The sequence below is a fragment of the Mirounga angustirostris genome, unplaced genomic scaffold (genome assembly GCF_029215605.1).
Source record: "Mirounga angustirostris isolate CCGP_5_RB_7025 unplaced genomic scaffold, mMirAng1.0.hap1 SCAF_1, whole genome shotgun sequence".
Lineage (NCBI taxonomy): Eukaryota > Metazoa > Chordata > Mammalia > Carnivora > Phocidae > Mirounga > Mirounga angustirostris.
In genome coordinates, this window is record NW_026991709.1 from 6,792,472 (window position 1) to 6,816,153 (window position 23,682).

General features: G+C 39.2%; 1 protein-coding gene across 3 annotated transcripts in view; it reads left to right on the forward strand.

The window, feature by feature from the left end:
• The window catches only part of BRWD1 (bromodomain and WD repeat domain containing 1), a 107,243-nt gene extending 84,176 nt beyond the window's left edge, over nucleotides 1-23,067 (forward strand). For all 3 annotated transcript variants that reach the window (XM_064578781.1, XM_064578784.1, XM_064578783.1), the window contains exons 33-41: nucleotides 1,327-1,399; nucleotides 2,534-2,572; nucleotides 4,141-4,287; nucleotides 4,909-5,061; nucleotides 8,107-8,273; nucleotides 13,167-13,390; nucleotides 14,871-15,035; nucleotides 17,641-18,552; nucleotides 19,574-23,067. In XM_064578781.1, coding sequence (XP_064434851.1) covers nucleotides 1,327-1,399; nucleotides 2,534-2,572; nucleotides 4,141-4,287; nucleotides 4,909-5,061; nucleotides 8,107-8,273; nucleotides 13,167-13,390; nucleotides 14,871-15,035; nucleotides 17,641-18,552; nucleotides 19,574-20,736 — 3,043 coding nt within the window. In that variant the 3' untranslated portion in view covers nucleotides 20,737-23,067. The remainder of the gene's footprint in view (nucleotides 1-1,326; nucleotides 1,400-2,533; nucleotides 2,573-4,140; nucleotides 4,288-4,908; nucleotides 5,062-8,106; nucleotides 8,274-13,166; nucleotides 13,391-14,870; nucleotides 15,036-17,640; nucleotides 18,553-19,573) is intronic.
• The last annotated feature ends 615 nt before the right edge of the window (nucleotides 23,068-23,682 follow it).

A 23,682-nucleotide genomic window follows, 5' to 3' on the forward strand; every position in this document is an offset into this window, starting at 1 on the left:
GCATGAGAAATTGAACAATCCAGATTTTTCTATTTTTTTAAAACTTTGAACTAATTTTATACTATAGAGAGTTGCCCTATAAATACCCTTCACCCGGTATCCCCTTAGGTTAACATTTTTCATACCTGTGGTGTCCTCATGAAACATTAAATTCTCCTTGGTGTAATACTGATGACTGCAGTCCAGAACACCTGTGGATTTCCTCAGTTCTTTACACCAATAGCCTTGCTCTGTCTTCAGGACCCAATCCAGACCGCCATAGCTTTCACGTGTCTGCTGTCTGTGTGTCCTTTCATCTGTTGCTTGGCTTTCCTTTCTTTCCTGACCTCATCATTTTTTCTCAACACTTCTTTTGTGGATAGTATTGAGTTTGGGTTTGTGAGATGTGTTGTCATGACTAGATTGGTTTTCATCTCTTTGGGGTTGTATCCCATGAGCGTGTTTGTATAAGAGTGACTTTGCACATGCTTGCTTTCACTGGGAGATGAGTTTGGAAGAGTAGGATGGGAAACTGACTTGGAAAGTGAGATCTGAGTTTTAACCTAATCTGTTCAAGTGAACATTCTTTGTCACTTTGGACAAATGACTCAGCCTGTTTCCTTCAAAATTAATGAGTTTTGCTGTATGATCTTTAATGCCTTTTTCTACTATAGCCATGCAAATTGTTGGAAAGAATTACGTATTGGAGAACATGGTTTATAAACTGTGCCATCATTTTCACCATCAGGCTACACACAGGGAAATAACTGGTTCTAGTCTATCTCACTTTGCTGGGTTGAATCCGCCTCTTGCCCGGATGACTTGGACTTATTTCCCTTTCTCCAGCACTTTCGTTTTTTCTACTTCAGAAAAATCACATACCCACTTTCATCTTCCTTGTGCCTAGACATTCCTACTTTAGCATTCTTTCTTCTGTGTGTGTAGTGAAGATACAGTTTGCTTTAATTTCTGCTTTTCCCCTCTATTTTATCTCCATCAGCCATGTTCTTGGTACTCGCTATATGAATATATTACTAGTGATGATGTGTAGGAAAACTCATCTGCACATTCATCCAGTTGAGCTCATGTATATACTGTTTCTGGATTACCAGCTTAATTTTTATACATACATAACTGGGCAGGGGGTTGGGGGGGACTTGCTTTCAGTATTCTAAGATGGTCAGTTGTTTCCACAGAGTGTAGATTAAAAAACCCTGGTATTCCATTGCTTGAAATTAGGCATGCAAACTTGGGGCACTGTTTATATCTTAACCTGCAGTTTGAATTTTTGACAACAGTAGTAACTACATCTGCATACTCTTAAAAACGTGAAAAATTGTTTTTTAGGAATCAAGACTGTACAAATATCTCAGAACTTTCTAACACTTCTGAAAATGATGAGCAAAATGCCGAGGATTTGGTATGAAGTTTGTTAATTTTATAATGATTTTTGTTAATTTCAAATGGTAACTTAAAAATATTGAGTCTCACTATATTCCAGTGAACTATGAAAACTATTTTGATAAAAATATATATATTTTTTTATTTTGTTAGTCACCATACAATACATCACCAGTTTTCGATGCAGTGATCCACAATTCATTGTTTTCTTACAACCCCCAGTGCTCCATGCAGTACGTGCCCTCCTTAATACCCATCACCGGGCTAACCCATCCCCCCACCCCCCTCCCCTCTAAAACCCTCAGTTTGTTTCTCAGGAGAGATGACGCACGAGAGACTATGGACTTTGAGAAAAAATATATTTCTTAATTGTCTAGATGTTCAGTGAGGGAATTTGTTTTAACCAGTAATTGCTACCAAATAAACAAAATATGTCTATATGAATAACATAGCTGCGGAATATGTTCTCTACTTTTGCTAAAACCAATATCTGAGAGTTGGATTTAATTGTAATTAAAAATTCATGAACTTTTACCATGCTCACAGTACCCACAAGTTCTTCACTCAAGATGGTATTGAAGTTTAAGGCAGCTATCAATGGTGTCGGATAATTTCACTTTATACAGAATCAGGCAGGAAGTTGCAGGAGTTGTAGGAAGGATATTCTTTAAAAACACTACTCATGTCCGTGTAGTGTCAATTTCTATGCAAGCCCTTATTGTAATTCACTGATTTTCATGCTAATTTATATTGGAATAAAAATGGGTGTACAAATATCTGATTTAGAGAATAAGAAAATGTGTAGAGTAGGAAATTCAGGAAATGTAGGAGATGGTTTCTAGGGTTTTATGGGTAGAGGTAAAACACAAATTTAAAGTTGCTTATGCATGTTCTATTTAGGTCATGCACAAAGCAACTTTTTATAGCTATATTTTGGAATTACTGCATGTTCTTAGGGAATGTAAGGGGTTATTAAGAATGATTGGTTTGTTGGAGTCTGGGTCCCACAAAGGTCATCTGATAGGGTCTGCCTTTTGAGATTTTTGTAAACAAGTTAAAACCCTTGTAAGACCTAATGTCTTGATATGCTTTTAGATTATTACATTTCTAATGAGAATATTAACACTTAAGCTGCTCTGATTTTTATTCCTAGGATGATAGTGATCTTCCTAAAACATCTTCTGGAAGGAGAGTAAGTTAATCTGCCTGATTGATCTTTGTTGTTTACTTATTCTGTGTTTTAAAAGCAATCTAAGGGGGCGCCTGGGTGGCGCAGTTGGTTAAGCGTCTGACTGTTGATTTCGGCCCAGATCATGATCTCAGGGTCATGAGATTGAGCCCTGGGTGAGGCCCTGTGCTGAGCCCTGGAGCCTGCTTTTAAGATCCTCTCTCTATCCCCCCACCCCACCCACGCCCTGCGAGCATGCACATGCTTTCTCTCTCTCTCTCTCTCAAAAAAAAAACAAAAACAAAAAACTTAACATTTTAAATGTTATCCAAATGCTGCTTAAATTTAAGCTTTTTATCATACTAATTTTCCTAATATGCTTGCCCCAAATAACATTGAAGAAGTTAGACTTGAATTATTGTCATCTGATTGTCATTTTCAAATAATTTCATTCTTAAACAGACTCCCAGGTGTTTAGTATCTCTTTAGTATTTGTTTGCTGTGGCTGCTATAGCAAATTACATATCTAGTGGCTTAAACAATTTTGAAAAATGGTGTTGGGGCTCCTGGGTGGCTCAGTTGGTTAAACATCTGCCTTCGGCTCAGGTCATGATCCTGGGACCTTGGGATCGAGCCCCGCATTGGGCTCCCTGCTCAGTGGGGAGCTGCTTCTTCCTCTCCCTCTGCCTGCCACTCCACCTGTTTGTGCTCGCTCTCTCTGTTAAATAAAATCTTAAAAAAAAAAATGATCTTCTGTAGATCAGCAGTTGGACATAGGTCTCTGTGAGCTAAAATCAGTGTCAGCATAGCTGTGTTCCTTTCTGGAAGCTGTAGGGTAGAATCCCTTTCTTTGCATTTTTCCAGCTTCTAGAGGTTCATGTCACCTCTTTTATCTTCAGGCTAGCAGCTTGAAGTCTCTGGCTCTGACTCTTCTGCCTCGCTCTGTTTTGTTTAAGATTTACTTATTTTAGAGAGAGCGTGCACAAGTGGGAGGGGTGGAGGGAGAGGGAGAGAGAATCCCAAGCAGACTTTGTGCTGTGTGCGGAGTCCAGTGCAGGGCTCAGGCTCACGACCCTGAGATCACGACCTGAGCCAAAACTGAGAGTCGGATGCTTAACCGACTGAACCACCCAGGTGCCCCTCTTCTGCCTCACTCTTAAGAGGACCTTTGTGATTACTTTGGGCCCATCCTGATAATCCAGGTCAGTCTTCCCATGTCAAGATCCATGTCTTTAGTCAAGTCTGCCATGTAAAGTGACAGTCATGAGTTCTTGGATTAGGATGTGGGTATCTTTCGAGCCATTAATTAGCCTACCAGGTTATCCCAGGTGGTACTTCATATTCTGTGAAAATACTCTCTATACTTGGGAGATAAGTGGTGGGATGAACAATATTTTCAGAGTAAAGGGTGTGATGCTGTTGGGTTTTTACAGAAAAGTGGGTTTCTTCCAAGTAGGCAGAAAATAAGAGTAGCCCTATTATTAAAGTACAGAAGACAACTCACTTGGATTTTTACCACCATACTGTGCCATATCACTCTGTTAAATTTTCAAGACTGAAAAAAACTTTTAATACTGTAAATGTGTTTTTAGGTCCATGATTGGAAAAAAAGGAGCATCAAAGCGACCAACTATGTTGAAAGTAACTGGAAGAAACAGTGTAAGGAACTAGTCAACTTAATTTTTCAGTGTGAAGATTCTGAACCATTTAGACAACCTGTTGATTTGGTTGAATATCCAGTAAGTTGTCATTATTTGAATGTTTGGGCCTTTTCTTGTTTTGTATAGAGATTGGGGTGGAGGTATTTAAAGTAAACTTCAGTGAGTAAGATGTCTTAGCTTCATGTTAACTTTGTCTCTTACCACTGAGTGGAAGAGTTGTATTACACAGTTTTTCTTGAGTCTATAGACACCCTTGTAACTTGGGCTGAGACTTAATCGCTGCTGCATCATAATGGGAGGATTCTACATGGTTATTATCTTAGTAGGTCCAGCCCCAGGAAAACTGTAAATTGGATAAAAGCATCTGTATTCATTCCTTCAGTATGGGGCTTGGGAAATAGCCTTAAAAAAAAAAAAAAGATTATAAAACACAAATTTACTCTAGGAAGCTTGGAAACTATGTAAGAGTATAAAGAAGGAAATAAAAATCATTCCACATCCTACCAAGTATATCATTTTGGTATATTTCTTATCTTGTCTTAATGTCTGGGTCTCTTTTTAAAAATTATGGATAATTCTTAAGGTCTCCTTCTAATCTTTTTCTCCCCTCTCATTTTGAATATTTTAGAGATCTGATGCACTTGCATTTCTAAAAGTAGGAATCAAATCTTTGAACTAATTATTGTTTTTAAAATCTAGGACTACCGAGATATTATAGATACTCCAATGGATTTTGGAACAGTAAGGGAAACTTTAGAAGCAGGAAATTATGACAGCCCTTTGGAATTTTGCAAAGACATCCGGTTGATATTTAGCAATGCAAAAGCATATACACCAAACAAAAGATCAAAGGTAATTTTAAAAGTGGTTATCAGAGAAAAAAGTGCATAATCTATGTTGATGGTCATTTTCCACTTGCTGGTAAATGTTGGAACATTACAGATAAGTGAAGAGAGAGACCACTGGTAAGAATAGCGCTCTGCCGCTGCCCAGATGTCTGCGGTTGGTCCCTTAAAGCAATTCACGTTTACCTTTCCTGAAGTTGTATAAACAAATGGGAATTGGTGGGAGTGAGGCTGCCGGGAACTTGATACATAGAATGAGAAAAACCCGTGTTTTCGTACATGTAGGACTCTTGACAAGTGGATTAGAAATTTACTGAGAAAAAAAAAAAAAAAAAGAAATTTACTGAGAGAGGCTGGAAGGCTATTACAAGCAAGCGAAGGAAGATCTGAAGCGGGGGTGGGACTGTTGGCGCTATACTGATATTTCGGATGCAAAGAGGAAGCACGTGCGCTATCTGGTTATTTAAGAACACTAGGAGAGAGGGCATCCCTGAAGTATTAAAAAATTGGATAACTTTTCAAAATTTGTTGAAGCATAATAAATGTACAAAAGGGTACATATACTCTCAGCGAATTTTCACAAATACCACAAAACCCTTGTAGCCAATGTGTGTTGGGTAATTGAAAACACAGCAGTGATTTGAGAAGATCTTCAAGGAAAGCACTTGCTTATATTGTGGCACTTTGTCTGTGGTCAGTGACTGTCACTGCTAATTAACCATTGTGCCTTAATTTCACTTTCTCTTCATTATTTATTACCAGACTCCCTGTGTTATTTTTAATCTGAGAACTCTTTCCTTGCATTCAGTATGCAAATTTAACATCAATTTAAACATCACTTTAACATCAAGTCTTTTTTCCAAGCTTGTGTTATTGTCAGTATTCATCATTAGTGAGACACTTTCTTTCCAGAAAGAAAATAAATCTCATTCGTGCCTCTTTCCCCTTTTATTTTAAAATACATATTTGAGGATATATCACACAACTCAGCCATTTACAGTATACAATTTATTGGATTTTTGTGTATTATGTCAGAATTTCAAAGTTATGATTAAACATGTGTAACATAAACTTTATTATTTTAACCACTTTTAAGGGTACATTTCATTGACATTATATTCACAATGTTGCTTAGCTTTCCAAAACTCTCTTGTCAACCCACACAGAAGTCCTAACCGCTGAGCAGTAACTCCGCACTCTCTCCTTCTCTCAGCCCTTGGTAATAAGGTCTCCTCTCCTTTGTCGGTATGCATCTGCCTATTCTAGATGTTTCATGTAAGTGGAATCACAATGCATTTGTCCTTTTGTGTCGGGCTTCTTTCACTCAGCAGAACCTTTGAAAGGTTCATCCATGTTTGTAACTTGTATGAGAACTTTATTCCTTTTATGCCTGAATAATACTCCATCGTATGGGTATATGACATTTTGTTTATCTGTTCATTTCCTGCTGGACAGTTGAATTGTTTCTGCTTTTTGGGTATTGGTAATGCTGTCATGAATATGGATCACATCATCTGTGAAGAACGATAGTTTCACTTCTAGCTTTACAATCTCATTTTTATTTCTTTTTGTCTAATTATTCTGGTGAAAGGAGGCAATCTTGTCTTATTCCTCACCTCGGGGGGAATGATTTTCCGTCTTTCACCGTTGTATATGATGATAACTCTGGGTTTTTTTCATACATGCCCTCTTTTCATTTTGAGGAGCTAATAATTTTAGCACCCCTTTTTGTTAAATGTTTATGTTCAATTCAAATGTATCATTGAATTTTACATAAAACCTAATGAGAAGACAGATAATATGAAGAATCAGAGGTTTCAAACTTAATATGATTAAGAAAACAAATCACTTTTAAAACTGGTGACTTACACTAGAATTCAGATTTGAGGGAGAAGAATAAGTTTAAGATATATACAAAATACTGGAAATAGTTGTCAAAGATCATTTCAAAGATGAAGTGGGATTTTGAATTTCACATATATTGTGAATATGTATATGTGTGCATATATATTTATAAAGCATATAGGAAATTCATGTATCCCAAACCCTTTTTTTTTTTTTTTTTAAGATTTTATTTATTCATTTGACAGAGAGAGACACAGCGAGAGCGGGAACACAAGCAGGGGGTGTGGGAGAGGGAGAAGCAGGCTTCCCGCTGAGCAGGGAGCCCGACGTGGGGCTCGATCCCAGGACCCTGGGATCATGACCTGAGCCGAAGGCAGACGCTTAACGACTGAGCCACCCAGACGCCCCATTTTTTAAAGATTCTTTAGTGTTAGTCTCTCCACCCTTCTGCCCCGTGCATCAGAGTGATTGATACGTAGCTTTTGAACATTAGACTTTTTAACTTATTTTCCCAGAATGATTGTGAATGAGTCGAGAGTACTTCCTGTAAATACATAGCTATACCAAAGTTAATTACAGTAGCACTTAACATCACACTGCTTGAATTCTTTGAAAGATTTGATACTATTTAATTGTAAAAACTGTTTAAACATAGTCTTTCACATCTATTAAAGTTCTAGGGCCTATTTTCTTCTCCTGGAGGAAGATAGCCTTTGGTCTATAATTCATGTTTAGATCTGGGTGGCAACAGAGCCGTCACATTGCAAGTTGGAGACCAGGGTGAAAGTGCCTTTGTTTCCTCATCCCAAGGAGACACTGCTCTTTTGCTGCCTAATAAATAGCAATCCTAAAACCCACCAACTTCTCATCTGACTTTGAGAGAAGGGGACATTTTTTTTGGATTTGTACATGTAAATGTGAAAATGTGAAAAGCCAAATGAAAACCGTTGACATGTAGACATCAGTCCCAGATGCCAGAGAATTGCTTGATTTAAAACGATTTTCTTTTCGTCTGAGAGGTGTATGTCTGATGCTGCCTGTTTCTTGCAGGTGTCACTGAAGGAAGGGGGGCAGTGGATAAAGGAACAGCTGTTGTCTGTAACAGTGATAGAATAGATTGCAAGTAGTCTGTGTGTTATACATTTTTTTTGTGAAAGTATTTTAAAAGGTATGTTGTAGTTCTAGTTTTGCTTTCATATCCTTGCAGATTTACAGTATGACCTTGAGATTGTCTGCCTTATTTGAAGAAAAAATGAAGAAAATCTCCTCTGATTTTAAAATTGGTCAAAAGTTCAGTGAAAAACTTCGAAGAAGCCAGAGGTTCAAGAGACGGCAGAATTGTAACCGTGTCAATCAGGCTAACAAAAGTATCAGGTGAATTGGTTATTGCAGGCTTTGTATGCAAATAGACAAATTTCAGGTTGTGATGCTTCTTTAATTTTATTATGCTAAAATGATCAGGAGTATGGTATATTCAGAAAGATTAGTTTTTTATGGCTTGAAAGCACTGCATATAGAGCTACTGTAGAATTTGTAATTAGGTAAATTTTAAAGCATTTAATGAAAATGACAGATTTAAAAAATCTTAGGATTAAAGTATTATTTATTACGTAAGAAGCTTTTTTTCAGTGCAGAGAGTAAAGTGGCTACTTTGTGTGACCATTGAGCATTTGTGTAAGGGAAATATCAGAGAAACCTTATGCACCCTATTTTTTTCTGAGGATTGGTTGTAAAGAAATATAAAATGCAGGGCTTATTCTCTATCAGGAATTTAATATTACGTTCTGTCTTTGACCATGTAGCTTGCATTAATATCAGATTTCCAGGTACTTTGAAGTGTTGCAATGTGAAAATAGAGTAATTCAGTGTTTAGTCTGTGTCCAGCCTCCTTTTTTTTTTTTTTTTTAAGATTTTATTTATTTATTTGAGACAGAGAGAATGAGAGAGAGCGAGCACATGAGAGGGGGGAGGGTCAGAGGGAGAAGCAGGCTCCCCGCCGAGCAGGGAGCCCGATGCGGGACTCGATCCAGGGACTCCAGGATCATGACCTGAGCCGAAGGCAGTCGCTTAACCAGCTGAGCCACCCAGGCACCCAAGCCTCCTTTTGAACATGCGCTGAACCATGATGGGTGTCTACCTGCAAGTTTGGGGATTAAACTGCATCTCAATTCAGAACTGTCTCCTTCAGATTCATACCATTGATTCTCATAAGAAGTTTGTTCTAGGCTTAGCTTTCTCCCTTCCTTTTTTGTGCTATTGTTGTCAGATTACGTCTTTATATGTTATGGTTTATCTGGTTTTCCTTAACATTGCTTAGGAAAAGAATAAAGTCATTTATACTATTAATTATATTTATATACGTGATTACCTTTCCCAGTAGTTTTTATTTTTTGTGTGGAGTGAGTTACCCTCTGGTGTCCTTTCTTTTCAGCCTGATGTCCTTTAGTGTTTCTTATAAGGTGCATGTGCTAGCAATTCATTCTGATGGGTTTTTGTTGGAGACTAGTTTTGCTGGATATAGACTTCCTCGTTGACAGTGTTTGCTCCCCGTCCCCCCCCACCAACACACACACATTTTGAGTGTTGCCTTCCACTGCCTGCTGACCTCCGTGGTTTCCCATGAGAAGTCAGCTAGTTGTGCTGCTGATGTAGCACAGAAGGAATGGGTTTTCTCTTGCTGCTTTGAAAATTCTGTCATTTTGCATCTGACTATAATGTGTGTAGGAATTTTTCTAGCTTTGTAGAGGAATGTTTTTCATCAAATCTGGGTGGTTTCTAGCCATTACTCAAATTATTTCCTGCCCCTTTCCTCTCATCTGCGGGCTCCTCCTGTACATATGTGGATATGATGGATCGTCTCCCACAGGCCTCTGAGGCTCTCTTTATTTTTCCTTCTCTTCCTGTTCTTCAGATGGGATAATACTCACTCACCTACCAACGTCACGGATTCCTGTACCAGCTCACATCTGCTGCTGAGCCCATCTCCTGAATGTCTGTTTCAGTTATTGTGCTTTTCAACTCCAGAATCTCTGTTTGGTTTTTTGTTTTTTGGGGTTTTTTTGTAATTTCTGTGTCTTTCATGGATATTCTCTGTCATCTTCCTTTTATTCTGTAAACATTATTTCATTTGGTTTTTCAAATGTGTTTATAATAGTTGATTTAAATATTTTTAGTTCAACATCTGGGTCCTTTCAGAGACTGTTTCTGTTGCCTGCATTTTTACCTGTATGTGGGCAAACTTCCTTGACTCTTGGTATGTCTTGTACTGTTCTGTTGGAAACAGTACATACTTAATAAAATAATGTTGCCATTCTGGAAATACCATCTCTTCAGGTTTTCTTATTGCTGTTTGTTAACATATTGTAGAAACTCTGGATTCTGATCCTTCTCCCTCCCTCAGTGATGGTGCTTGTTGCTGGTTTTGTTTAGTGAGTTGCCTAAACCAGTTCTATAGTCTGTCTTTCCTGCAGTGTCAAGCTCCTGAAATCTGCTTTTTAAAATAACTTAAAAAAAAAAAAAAATTGGTGGGGCTGTGTTCCTGGATGTTTTCCCTAACTTAGCATAGCTCAGTGGTCAGAAATTTGTGCTTGCACACTTTTAAGTAAGCCTTCCACCCTTTTCTGAAGAAGGTCTTTGTGTGGAGTGGGGCAGACTTCACCTTCTGCTTATACTTTTCCAGGCGTGAGTCTCAAGGTCTGCCAAGGACAACTAGATAACAGGGCTCTCCTTGAGTACGTATAGAACCTTGAGTATGTGTAGAACCTTCCACATCCCCAGGAAGACATTGGAGCTTTTCAGAGACTCCTGTGACTGTCTCATTCCCTAGATCTCCTTTGAATTTTTGGCTGAGCTTCTGTTGGCTCTAACCAGTGTCACAGCTTAGGCAGCTATGTGGTTGGCCTGCTGGATTGCTGACAGTGAGTTTGGTGCCCTTGGGCAGAGCATGTGCTGCTTGGTGAAGCTCCCAAATCAGGCCAGCTCCCTTTGCCTCTTCATCCTGGTCCTCAAGGCAGTGCCACAGAATTGGGGTGTACATGACTGGGAGGAGCCCAAAGTTAAAATGCCAAAAACTCCAGTCAAGTTTTTTCTTAGATTCAGAAAGTTTTCTTGAATAAACACTTTTTAATTTGTTAAATGCCTGTGATTACTTTCCAGAGTTGTGAAATGACTTTTTTGGATGATTTTGCCAGTTTTATCTTTGCTTTTTGGGTGAGAGGATTTGCCAAAGTCTTCCTCGCATCCCTGCCCCCTTGTTTAGAATAACAGAGCTGCCCTGAAACAGGTAAACCTGTGCTCCTTAGGTAAATGAGTTTGTCCTGTTTAGCTGCTTTACAGCCTGTAATTCAGGGACATACATCACGAAGTACTTACTATGTGAGTCCTCCCCACCTTTTTTTTTTTTTCCCTCAACTTTTAATTCTGAAATAATTTCAGAATTACAGAAAAGCTGAAGACTAATTGAAAGAACTCCTTTATACTCCTTACCTGGACTCACCAATTTTTCATAGTATGTTACATTTGCTTTATCATTGCTTTATCTATTTGTTACATGTTTTTCTTCTAAATCATTCAAAAGAGTATTTCTGACATCCTACTCCTTTACCCCTAAATACTTAGTGTGGATTTGCAAAAAAAAAAAAAAAAATTCTAACCACACCTTACTGTATTTCTACCATTGACCCAATAATGTCCTTAGGGCAAATTTTTTTTCTAATCTAGACCCAGAGGGGGATCTTGCGTTGCATATAGTTACTGTTTCTTTAGTCTCTTGTTTAAAAAAATATTAACTCATTTAATCACACAATCCTGTTTTCCATTTTTTTTTTTTTAAAGATTTTATTTATTTATTTGAGAGAGAGAATGAGAGAGAGAGAGCAGGAGAGGGGGGAGGGTCAGAGGGAGAAACAGACTCCCTGCAGAGCAGGGAGCCCGATGCGGGACTCGATCCTGGGACTCCAGGATCATGACCTGAGCCGAAGGCAGTCGCTTAACCAACTGAGCCACCCAGGCGCCCATCCTTTTTTTTTTTTTTAAGTAATCTCCACACACGGTGAGGGGTTCGAATTCACAACCCTGGGATCAAGTCACAGGCTCCACTGACTGAGCCAGCCAGGCGCCCTTCTTTAGTCTTAATCAGGAATTTTATTTTCAACCTTTGTCTTCTTAATTGACATTTTTGGAGAGTATAGGTCATTTATTTTATAAAATGAACCTCAGTTTGGGTTTTTCTGTTATCGTATGAGTTTAATTTTTTCGTTTAATTATTTTAAAAAACTCTCTCTTTGAACCAATGAAGAGTCTAGCAGTTGAGAAAGACATAGGATAAAAGGGAACCAATCTTCCGGAGGTATTTACCACTTGTTTTCTGTTTAAAATGAAGATTATGATGGATATGAGTATGTAATTATTTCTTTTTGTATTTATTGGTCTGTCCTTCAGTTGACAGTAATGGAAGTTAATATTTTGACATAAGAAGCTTGAAATTTCTTGATGACAAAAGAGCTGCTGCTTTAAAGAATCTTGTGGTTGTCTTTAAGCTCAGATTAGATTCTCTTAAAAGCTCCTTTATCTTGTTGTTTTAAACGAAAATAGGATTATTCATCATGAATATTACCCAGATCTGTAAATTAAAACCAAAGACTGTCTTGTCCTAAACTTCTACTTTTTCTTCATAATCCATGGCTCAGGGACCCAACACGGTGAACTAGTTGGTACTTAGAAGTAAACAGATTGGTCGTAGAAAAAACTACCTTGTTCTGATCTCTTTTTTTGCCTCTGTTCTTACTGTTTAGGTTTTGTTGCTTTCTCCTCTTATTAATTTGGAGCTTTTCAGAGACTCCTGTGACTGTCTCCTCATTCCCTAGATCTCCTTTGAATTTTTGGCTGAGCTTCTTTAGGAACATACAAATAGACGAGAGAGAAAATTGTTTCTTACTGAGACTCAGTTTTGTAATATGAATGAATGCCGGTATTACAGAAACGTTGGCTCTTCGTATTAGCATTTAATCCAAAGAGCTTATGGTATTCAGTCTGACACTCTGTAACTGTGCTCCTTGGATCATTTGTTCATTACTCCAGTTTGGAATAAAATTATGTCCAAGTTAGAGGAAGAAAATTAGTCGTAATCCATGTCAGAATAAGATGTTAACAATGAGTATTTTAATGTTTTGATCATAAAATTATTCTCAGGTTAAGTAATAGTACACTTTTACTCAGGCATTCTCGGTTTAATTAGATTTTGTTTCCTTTGTTCCTCTCTTTGACCAGAAATATCAAGCAGAAGCGGTTAAAGTCTCAGACAAAAGTCATTCCTGAATTGGTAGGTTCTCCTACCCAGTCTACCTCCAGTAGGGCCGCTTACTCTGCAAGCCAGAAGACAAGTGCTAGTGTTTCTTCAGGAGTGACGTCTGGTGACTCCTCAGACTCAGCGGGATCGTCAGAAAGAATGAGAAGTAGGCCTGTCACTCTACACAATGGCTCTACGTTATCTGGTGAGACTATCCAGCACTCACATGTGTAGCCCTGCCGGTTACTGTGGGTTCAGAGGAAAGAATAAATGAGACTGGCCTACCAGTTGAGGAATTTACTATTCAATGATAAGAGTCAGAAGTTAACAAATACGCAGCAGTTACTATATGTTTGATAAGTGCTGGTCTTTGCAAATGGAGCGGCCACATTCTATGCAAACTTGAATCTTCTACATTTTAAATCATGGAATATAAATATCACACTTTGTATGCAAAATACGCTTTTGTTTTTCTTTAAAAAAAAAAAAGGCATCATCATGTGAGCTTAAAACTGGATGGCCTAGTAAATTCTAAGCTCTTCATGTTCTTGGCTGTTTAGTAGTATAACCACAGCTGATCGTAACCCTTTGTTAGCATTGTGGGAATGAGGCTGTGGTGGGTGTATACTTCCCTGTTGCTCTGAGTGATTTTGGTGACTTGTGATGATAGTGTAAAAATTACTATAATTTAAAATAATAGGACCAAAGAGGTAGAATGCAGCCACATAGTAGAGTGGCAAGCCTTACAGAAGAGTCTGGATTACTTAATTGGGTCCCTTGATGAGTAAGGGAATCACATGATGAATTCTGCTTCAGGAAGATCAGTCTCACTTTGGCAGTAATATGCAGGGAAGGGGAAGAATCTAGAAACTGAGTCAATGTGCTGGGGAGTGGAATGGAATAGAATAGGAGCAGTCAGAGTGGCAAACGGCAGAGCAGTTTCAGAGGAAGAAACACGACTTGGTGACTGGTGTCCTTCTAACGCAGCCACTTTCTTTAATGCAGAGTTGGGGTTGTGTTTGTGGAGCAAAATTTTATCTTTTAGCAACATGCTCCCGCTCACTTTGATGAAACTCTCATTCTGTGATATGTATGTAAGGATGGAGTGGACGAAAGAGCGGGAAGCTTCTCTGTACCATGTTTGCCCTGGAGCATGCACTCATTCAGTGAAGTAGCAGGGAGAGGTGACCTGTACTGTTATTTTTTCTATCCCTCCCTCCCCCTTTCTGGTAGAATCTGGGAAAATGACCTCTTGAGCTGAAAGCATGTGTGGTACCACTGTGCTATTACAGGGGTTATTAGCAAAAGGCCTGAAAGTGTGTCCACTGACGTGAGATTCACAGTGGTTGTCTTTCCTACAGGAAATACCGGTCTCATAGGATAGAAGTGGGGGCTAATTACATTTTTAAATGGAAGTTTATGAAATATGTAAACTGTATTTTCTGAATCCAACTCAGGATTAATATGCTCCTTTCAGAAATAAGAGAATAAACTTGATTTGTAATGCTGATTACCTACTTTTGAATGCCAAAATTTTATGAGCCGGTCTTTGAAACAGTTTTTAAAAATATAATCTCTTCTAAGTATTTTGAGCGTCTTCTTTTAATCTGTTGTTACGAAACAACTGCTTGTGTGTATAAAGATAGAATATGTGTGAAGAACTGTTGATGCTTTGTTTTTCTTAGAAAGTGAAATGGAAGATTCCTTAGGTACCTCTTCATCATCAGCTTCAAATAGTTCAGAGGAAAGCAAAGAGAGTTCAAGACCTCGTGAATCTTCCTTACGTAGTGGGCTGGCCAGAAGCAGTAATCTCAGGGTGACCAGAACCAGAGCTGCTCAAAGAAAAACTGGTAAGAGACTCAGTGTTTGGTACTTTGGAGGAATGTATATCAAGGGAATCCATAAGCTAAGCATGGAATGGTTTATTGTTCTAATGTATCTACTACATATGGTTAAATGTCCTTTTTAGATTTTTTTTTTTTAAGATTTTATTTATTTATTTGTCAGAGAGAACACAAGCAGGGGGGACAAGCAGGCTCCTCACCGAGCAGGGAGCCCAATGCAGGACTCGATCCCATGACTCTGGGATCATGACCTGAGCTAAAGGCACATGCTTATGCCGACTGAGCCACCCAGGTGTCCCTCCTTTTTAGATTTTTTAAAAATTGAGATATAATTGACATACAATATTCTATTTCAGGTGTACAACATAATGATTTGATATTTGTATACACTGCAAAATGATCACAAAAAGTGCAGTTACCGTCAGTTACTGTACATAAAGTTTTTATTTCTTGTGATGAGGACTTCTAAGATTTACTCTTAGCAGCTTTCAGATATGCAAGAGTATTAACTATATAGTCATCATGCTGTACATTACATCCCTATGACTTATAACTGGAAGTTTGTACCTTTTGATCTCCTTCACCTCCCCTCCCCCACAAATCTGTTCTGATCAGTGAGCTTAGTTTTTTGGTTTGTTTTTGTTATTTTGTCTGTTAGGTTCCACATACAAGTGAAATCACACAGTATTTGTCTCTCTCTGTTGACTTATTTCGCTTAGCATAACACCTTCAATGTCCATCCATGTTGTCACAAATGACAAGATTCCATTCTTTTTCCTTTTTTTTAAGAGTTTATTTATTTATTTGACAGAGAAGGAACACAAGCAGGGGGAGTGGGAGAGGGAGAAGCAGGCTTCCCGCTGAGCAGGGAGCCCGATGCAGGACTCGATCCCAGGACCCTGGGATCATGACCTGAGCTGAAGGCAGACACTTAACAACTGAGCCACCCAGGCGCCCCTCCATTCTTTTTTATGACTGAATAATATTCCATTGTATAGATACACCACATCATCTTTTCCATTCATCCGTCGATGGGTGCCTTGTTTGTTTCGGTATCCTGGCTTTTGTAAGTAATGCTGCAATGAAATTGGGGTGCGGGTATCTTTTTAAATTAGTGCTTAGTTTTCTTTGGATAAATACCTAGTAGTGCAATTGCTGGATCATAGGGTAGTTCAAGTTTTAACTTTCTGAGGAACCTCCATACTGTTACTCACAGTGGCTGCACCAGTTTGCATTCCCACCAACAGTGCATGAGGGTTCCTTTTTCCCTACATCTCGCCAACCCTGTTTCTTGTCTTTTTGATGATAGCCATTCTAACAGGTGTGAGATGACATCTCACTGTGGTTTTGATTTGCATTTCCCTTATTGGTGATGTTGAACATGTTTTCGCATTCTGTTGGCCATTATTTATATGCCATATTTTGAAAAATGTCTAGTCTTTTTTTTTTTTTTTAAGATTTTATTTATTTATTTGAGAGAGAGAGAATGAGAGAGAGCACATAAGAGGGGGGAGGGTCAGAGGGAGAAGCAGACTCTCCGCCGAGCAGGGAGCCCGATGCGGGACTCGATCCCGGGACTCCAGGATCATGACCTGAGCCGAAGGCAGTCGCCCAACCAACTGAGCCACCCAGGCGCCCGAAAAATGTCTAGTCAGATCGTCTATATTTTTTAATCTGATTTTTTTTTTTTGCTAATGAACTGTATGAGTTCTTTAAATATTTTTAACAATTAACCCCTTATCACATACATGATTTGTGCATATCAGTAGGTTGCCTTTTTATTTTGTTGATGATTCCTTTTGCTGTGCAGAGGCTTTTAGTTTGATGTAGTCCCACTTGTTTATTTTTGTAAGATCGAAGGAGCTCACCGCCTGTGTTTTCTTCTAGGAGGTTTATGGTTTCAGGTCTTACATTCAAGTCTTTAGTCCATTTTTGTGTATGTGTAAGATAGTAATCTCGTTTCGTTCTTTTGCATGTTGGCTGTCCAGTGTTCCCAACACTGTTGAAGAGACTGTCCTTTCTCCATTGTATATTGCCTCTTCTGTTGTAAATTAATTGACCACGTAGGCGTGGGTTTATTCTGGGCTCTCTCTTCTGTTTTCATCCTTAGGGCTGCCCCCCTCCCCTTTTTTTTTTTTTTTTAAAGAGAATGCAAGAGCAGGGGTGGGGAGAGGGAGAGAATCTTAAGCAGGCTCCACACCCAGCACAAGGCAGGACTCGATCTCACAACCCTGAGATCATGACCTGGCCTGAAGTCAAGAATCAGACACTTAACCTGAGACACCCAGGCGCCCCCATCCTTAGGGCTTTTTAGATTTAGAGGGGAAGTCTATTTTGGCATTAAAAGGTATGGGGTAACTGGGTGATAGACATTAAGGGCAGCACATGATGTAATGGACACTGGGTATTATATAAGACTGATGAATAGTTGACCTCCACTTCTGAAACTAATATGTTAATTGAATTTAAATTTTAAAAATTAAAAAAATAAAATATTTATAAAAATGTTCACAAAGAAAAGGTAGGGAACGTCAGTTCTAAAATAATAAATTCATTAAAAAATGTTGAAATAAGGAAGACTTTTCTAATCTTATTGCTACTTTATTTCTAGGTCCAGTTTCTTTAGAGAATGGATGTGGCAGAAAAGCCACTCGAAAGAGAGTCTATTTAAGTGACTCTGATAACAATTCAGTGGAGACCCGTGAAAGTCTAAAAGCCAGGACTGGAAATAACCGGAAGGTGCTACGGAAATGTGCTGCTGTGGCTGCCAATAAGATAAAGCTCATGAGTGACGTAGAGGAGAACTCCAGCTCTGAAAGCGTCTGTTCTGGCCGTAAGCTGCCTCACCGTAATGCTTCTGCTGTGGCTAGAAAAAAGTTACTACATAATTCTGAAGATGATCATAGCTTAAAGTCCGAAGTTGAAGAAGAGGAGCTAAAAGATCGAAATCAGCCATCACCACTGTCCAGTTCTCATGCTGCCCAGAATACTGTGAATGAGTCTGAAAATGGGGATTCGGAGTCAGAAAGTGATTTGCGAGTAGCCCGCAAAAATTGGCACGCCAATGGTTATAAGTCGCATGCTCCAGCAACTTCTAAAACAAAATTTCTGAAAATAGAGTCTTCTGATGAAGACTCCAAAAGTCATGATTCAGACAATGTACATAACAGAACTGCTGGTCCATCCACGTCTGGGCAGAAACTTAAGGCAGAGCGCGTCTCAGAGGAAGAGGAGGAAGCAGATTCTGAACCAAGAAAGTATGCCAGTAGGAAATACAACACAGGTCGCAAGAATCTTACTTTCCTTAAAAAAGCAAAGATCTTCAGTGATTCGGAGGATTCCGAATCTGAAGAGCAAGATCAAGAAGATGGCAGCTATCACAGAATGGAAACAAACCTGATTAAAGGGGGTTCGAAGTGTGAACCAACTACTCGGTCCCAGTGTTTCTCAGATCACGTATCTGAGACCGATCTGGATTCATATGATGACACTGCAAAAGAAAAACCAAACCATTTTAGGAAAGGTAATTCAAAACCTGTAACCTTCACTCACTGGCCTGTTCTCACTGTTCTCCCCTTACAGCGTACGTTGTTTGTTTTTCCCGATGAAACTTCTCTTCACCAGCGGGCTTCTGTCCACCCCCTGCATTCTCAGTCGTTTCTGTGCATCCCTGATGTTCTGTGTGCATGCATAACTGGTTGTCAAATATGTTTAGTTTTATTCACATGGCAGGCAATCTTGACCTTAACAGCTATTTTTAGTGAGATTTCACTTCTTGTACTGGCTGTGGGTTTCAGAAAAGCGGAGGCAAGCACATTTATAAGCTGTGGTGGTAGCCAGTTTCAGAAGAGGAAAGAAAAGGGTAGGACCATTTACTTGAAAAGGGATATGTAAGTAAGAATAACAGTAGCGGCCAGCCAGCAGAACGGCCTCTGAGCTGTTCTGTGGGTCAGGGAAATTGGTCTCCATGCTTTATGTGTATTAACTAGTTAAGTCTTCGTATCTTTTATGAGCTAAATATTATTATTATTGTCCACTTTACTCATGATAAGTCTGGGGCACAGAGGGGTGAAATCACTTGCTGATTTAAGGCTGTATTTATTCTTGGTCCTTGGGGGCTGATGACAGATATTGAAGAGCAGGAGGCAGCTAAAGCTAAGATTAAAAGTGTTGGTGTGATTGGAACTTGCGAAGTGAAAAAAAGTTTCAGGGAGGCTGAGGGTCAGTGATTAGTTTGCATACCCTAGTGCACTGGTAAAGAGAGGTTAGTCTGTATTCATGTAAATAAAATGTTTGTGTCTCAAGTGTGTTGTGCATGTAAATAGCAAGCAAGGCACGGGGTTTAAGTGCTGGGGATGTGCTGTGCTTGTGACTGGTGTTGAGGTCACTGCTCTTAGGCATTAAGAGCCCGAACATTCACTGCCATCCTCTTTCCAAGGTAGTAAGAATTCTGGACTTCGGTTGTTGGAAATGTTGGGCATTTAATTTTGTTACACATATTACTCTTACAGATTAAAGGAATACTCTTAATTTTTAATTTTTAGATTCTACATCACAAGACCATGGACAAAGCAGGAAAGTTTCCAGGAAAAGGGTCTGTTCCAGTGACTCAGACAGCAATTCACAGGTGGTTAAGAAGTCCTCAAAAGCCAAAACGGGTCTCCTCAGGACTCCTCGAAGACGTGCAACCACTGCTGCCAGTAAGCTGAAGCCCACGAGTGACATGGAAGATGTCAGTTTAGACAGCGCATGCACCAGAAGCAAAAGTGGAAGGCAAAAGCCCCTCCGTTCTGCGTGTGCCCCAGCTAAGACAACGGCGAGTGATTCCGAGGGAGACGTCAACTGTGAAGTGCCAAATGAGCAGTGTGCTTGCCAGGGGAGGCCGCCCGCAGCCAGCTCAGAAGGCAGTGTGAAAAGCATTCATCCGTCTTTAAACGGAGACTCGGACTCTGAAGGGATGCCCAGGCCCGCACCCAAGAGCAGGCACACCAGGAGTCACAGAACAAATGTTGCACCTTCTAACACAAAGAATTCCTCGGTTGGGTCTTCAGAGGAAGAGTCAAAAAGCCATATTCCAGGGGGTGAGATGGGTCGAAAATGTTCTTCGGAATCAGCTTTGGTGCAGAAAGCTACTGCAGAGAACGCCTTTGAGGAGGACCTGAATTACGGGCTGCGCAGGTGGAATGGCAGGAGGCTCAGGACCTACGGGAAGGCCCCATTCAGCAAGACCAAAGTTCTGCGGGAGGCGCAGGGAGCGGCCGAGACGGAGGTGAAGAGGAAGAGGCCGCATCCTGAGCCCCAGCGCGGGCAGGTGGCTGAAAGCGGAGGCACTTCCAAGCTGGGGGCCGACCCCGGCCCCAAATCCGACTCCGAGTTGGCGTCTGTGACTGAATCAGATGTGGACTGTGCCGATGACGCGAGAACCAAAAAGAGGAAAACGAGAGGAAAAGCAAAAGCGGTGAGAAAAGGTAAAGCTTGTGCAGCCGCCGCATCTAGAGGCGCGAGGCGGCAGAGACAGAGCAAACGGCCTAGGCTAAGTGTGGACGATAACGACTGGGAGGACTTGGACTATGCAAAATCGAAAAGAGGTCTTCGACGTTCGAAAATAAAAACGAGAAATCAGGGCAGAAGGACCGTGAGATACCATGATGGGGATGATGACAGAAGCTTAGAAAATGTGTTAGATTTTGATGATTGCACCTTATGACCTTGAGAGAAAGCCAGTTCATTGAAAGAGGAAATGGACTGGAATTTATGGTGAAAGTTGGCTGTTGAAATTATTTTTGTCCTACAATTCAGGGAATATATTTATATTTTTCTATGAAAAGTTATGAATGTGACTAAATCATGACTGTTATTTTTATTTGCACTTGCTTGCCTTTGTAGCAGCGCTCAGCCCAGGTGCCAAAATATGCTTCATTTTGGGGGCAGATCTACTTTGACAGTATTTAACTACAGATAGCAAGAATTTGAAATCTGTTCAACACTAGACATCCTGGTTATCAAAACCGATAAGCATTACTCTCATGGTAGCAAGTGTCGCGCAGTTACTTTCTGAGCGTGTCAGGAGGTGGTAGTTTCTAACCCCTGTCCTGTTGTAGTCGAACAATTTCACGTGACCTATGTTTACAGTTTCCTCATAAATATTGTGTGCATACTGACATTACAATCATGGGAGGTGTAACCATGATCAGTAGGCGAGGTACCTACCACTTCCCCCCACCCCCTTCCCTGGCTACTTGAGCAAAATGCATTATACCAGATTTGGTCATTTTCATTGAAATGGTTTCTTTCCAAATGCTGTTGGTTCTTTTCTCTCTTTTTCTTTATTTTTAAGGAAAATATCATCACTTTTATTTTATAAACTTGAATTTATAAAGTGCTGGTAAATTATTTTTTAAAATGTTTTGATTGTATATTTTAAACCTCTAAGGCCCCGACTGTAGTCCTAGCATTTTCTTTTAAATTGTGCACTAACAGAATGCTATATAATTTGTCTTTCCAAGATCTCCTGGTTTCTATGTAAGGGATTTAACCAAAATCTTGGTCTTCCATAGTCTTACTCTGTGAAATAGAGGAGTTTGTGTGCCTTAGATTTAGGAAAAGTGTGTTCTTTAATAGAGTGTACAGGGCCAAGAGAGTATTTAAATTATATGTAGTTTCCCCCCATTTCCATTGAGATTGTAGAGTTGAGTTTTGTTAAGAGTGCAATCGCAGATCTCATCTATATAGGAAAATAGTTGTTTTAGCTTACTGCTGCCATGTGCAATCCCAGGCATTCTTTGCGGGGGCAACTAAGTGTATCTTTACTAGTGACTTCTAGTTTAAATCTAAGAAACTGTCTTGTGTTGTGGGAAAATTTTGGAATCCATTTAAAGTGAAACTTCTATCACATCATTGAATACATCAAATAAGTACACTTATTTTCAAGCCAAATATTTTTGCTTGATAGGTTGTGCTACTCCATACAGTGTAGGTGGCCATTCCTAGCTTGTTTGTGCCTGAAGATGGACTTGATTCAAATGGTTTACATACTTTGTAGCGAAGGAGTATGTTACAGTACTCCCACCTTTGTTAATTTATTGGCCCTGTGTTTGGTTCCAGACAAAATTAACCCTTTGCTCCTGTGTATCCTGAAGGTGGCAGGTGTGGAAAAACATCAGACTCTGGTGTCAGTGTTAGGGAATGTTCTTAAGTGTTGTTACTTTTCAGTTAGTTACCTGTCCCATTCGACATGGTAGAAGGTACTTTGTACTCTGATGTAAGGGGAAGGATATTTTTGGACATTACCAACCGAGATAGGTGGGATAGACCTGCCCCTCCTTAGGTTGTTTAGAGAGCTTTCACCACTTGAGAACTATGATGCTCTTTTCATCAAAGTTTGTGTTTAGTATCTGGTAGAGAAAGCGATTCGGGAGAATTGTCCTTGACTATTGACCTGAAAACATTAATGGAATGTTCTTTACTTCCTGAGTTTTAAGCAGTGGTGATAGATGTCCTATCCATTAATTTATTTAAACTCTTCTAAAGCTTCTCTGTTTTATATCTATTCTCAGGGTTATAACTCCATGTTTACCATCATCTGCAAAAAGGTACCAAAAAAATCCATAAATACAAATATAGAATATGTTCATAAATACATAAATTCTTTTGGTAAAGTGAGACTTTGATCATTTAGGCTTCATCAGTAGAACTGTTATCTTTTGGACTGAATTAACTGGTCAGAGATTGGCTGGTCAACCAATTACTAATTTCTCTTTTTGTCCAAAATTGTTAGGCCTTTGTGTATAGAAAGCAGTATTTTGGTTTCACCTGGGGAAAAAAACAAGAATTTGGCCTCATGATGTGGAAGGTGTGGTTGACAATGGTAGCTTCTCAAGTTCTGGAGTAAAACTAAGGGATTGTAGTGAGAATCATGTTTATGGGTTTTTTTGGTCATGGTGCTATTCCTAAGGTTAACTTTGAATATGTGACACACACTCCTAAGTACTTTAAGGAAAATTAATAAATAATTAATAGTTCAAAATGTTTACATTGAGCACTAGAACATGTTTGACTTTTTTTCTACTTCTCTTTATGCGAAATGCGCAGGGATTTAATGCACGGATGTACTTTAATGTGTTTGGGATCAGTTTGTATTTACTTGTGAAAAAAGACAAAAGCTTGCAGATTGAATGTAAACTGATCCGGAAGTAAGTGCTATAGCTTTTCATTGCACTTGAAGTCACTTAATGGTGTATATGAACAACAACAAAAACTGCTGTGGTTGTGTATGTCCAAAGTCCTATGATTTTACTCATTTATGGTTGAAAAAAAGGGCTGAGGTATTTAGATTTGAGTTTTGATTCCTTTGAAAGACTACTAAGAAAAAAGATGTCAAACATTTAAGAAATAGGTGAGGTTTAAAAACTTTTTTTTTTTCCATATCAGACTTACTTTAAAAGGGTATACCGACAATGTGTAGTAACTTCTGAATAAAAGGGAAAGTGTATCCCATTTTCAGATAATTTTTAGGGCGGTCATTCTTCTCCCTTTATTATTTTAGGGGAAAATCTGTGATTAAATCCTTTCTCAATTTAGTAATTATTGGAAAGAATGGTAAAGCATTTACTCACAGCTTCTAAGTTACAACACAAAAGTTTCTTTTAAGTAG